The sequence below is a fragment of the Nicotiana attenuata genome, chromosome 2 (assembly GCF_001879085.1).
Source record: "Nicotiana attenuata strain UT chromosome 2, NIATTr2, whole genome shotgun sequence".
In the NCBI taxonomy this organism is placed as follows: Eukaryota; Viridiplantae; Streptophyta; class Magnoliopsida; order Solanales; family Solanaceae; genus Nicotiana; species Nicotiana attenuata.
The window spans coordinates 68,081,609-68,083,267 of NC_031990.1; the positions used below are offsets into that span (position 1 = coordinate 68,081,609).

Here is a 1,659-nt window from a genome sequence, read left to right on the forward strand (position 1 = left end):
CCCCCCCAAACCACCAAATTGAAAGCATAAATGTATTTTATGTTCTTCTCGCACCATCTTGCTTTGGTGAAGCAGTTAGCTAGGGTACAAGCAAATATGAACTTTTAGCAGGACGAATATTTGCCATAGGAAACTACATGAACTTCTTTAGTACAACAATAACAATTTCTACATCTCATTCTCAATCAAGTTGGGAACGGCTATATATATCCTCATTGCTCGTGTTGCTCCGTTTAGGCTCATCTCAATTCGATATTACTCAGTCGCTTTTTGTTTATCGAGATTAGACTATGTCAACTTTGACCAACATTTTAAAATGTATTTCTTCATCGTATTGATATTAGAAGAATTGCAACTTGTAATACTTTTCGTATAGTTTTTGAGTAGCTAAATTTTAATTTTAAAATATTGAGTTGATCTAATCTATATCTTCGAAGATTGGTCAAATTGACTCTCGAAAAGGGAAACATGGCAACTTAAAAGGGACGTGAGTATATGAAGTAGTATTATACGTGTGGACTTTATAGTGTATTAGCTAATACTTGTTGTACTTTACATGGGCAAATAGGCTTGATTTTTATTTTTCATGACGGGAATTTGCAGATGGGCTCCAATATGAAGAAATCCATTTTTGATGAACAAACGTCAAAGGCGTTAAAGAAGTGGCATATGGCCGTGAAGAAGAAGGCGGGAGCTAAGGGAGACAAATCCACGCGAACACTGGGCAGTGGAAGTCCAAGGTCCTCAGTCGGTTCGCCTCTACACTCATCGATTGGTCCTACACTTCATCGGTTTAAAACTACCGGTCACTCAACACGTTTCAATGGCTATGACGATCTAGAAGCCTCTGACCTCGAGAACGATCCAACTACACCAATAAACCGTCCAGAGGACTCAAATGCACAAGTTACTGATGATGATACTGAACTTCAAGTGCATGTTCCTCAAAATGAAGAATCTACTAGGAATGAAGATGACTTCTCATTTTCGAAGCCTGCCCCTCAAAAGTGAAAAAGGAAGCATGTCACAAATGCATATGGTTATCTTTTTTGCTAATTCATATTTTTGTGTTACATTTTTGGAGGAATATCATACAAAGTAGTTAGCCATTCCCAGAGAATCATATACATAATATATTGTCTCCACTACTATTTCTTGCCTTTTTATTATATTCCATTTTGAAATTATACAAGAAAGGAAATCTGGATTTAGCCATGAAGTTGGGTTCGAAAGTTCAAACACTAGGCATCTCTTTTCATTATTTGTTGTTATACTTTCAAGTTTACCTTTAATGACATGCTTTTATAGCTATAAAAATATCATAATATGTTTAAGATAACAAGTTCGGAAGCTTTTTTTAATTAAATTCCGTACGCATCCAAACAGTGCCATAAAATGAAACGAAGGGAGTAATAGTTGGTGTATAATTCTACCTTGGATAAAGTATTTTGTTGAATTCGGTACATAATTAATAGAAGTGTGTCATGTGTTCTAACCAGGGGCGAATGTAGTGTTCAACCGACTGGTTTAATTGAACCCATAACTTTCGACGCAGAGTAAAATTTTATATACAAAAACTCAATAAAATTGCAAAAATAGTAGATATGAACCCATAATTTTAAAACTATAATGGGTTCAATGCTAAAAACCTTAAAAGTT

General features: G+C 35.1%; 1 protein-coding gene across 2 annotated transcripts in view; it reads left to right on the forward strand.

Moving 5' to 3' along the window:
- The window catches only part of LOC109211958 (MLO-like protein 8), a 7,280-nt gene extending 6,065 nt beyond the window's left edge, over positions 1-1,215 (forward strand). For both annotated transcript variants that reach the window (XM_019375562.1, XM_019375564.1), the window contains exon 15: positions 604-1,215. In XM_019375562.1, coding sequence (XP_019231107.1) covers positions 604-1,011 — 408 coding nt within the window. In that variant the 3' untranslated portion in view covers positions 1,012-1,215. The remainder of the gene's footprint in view (positions 1-603) is intronic.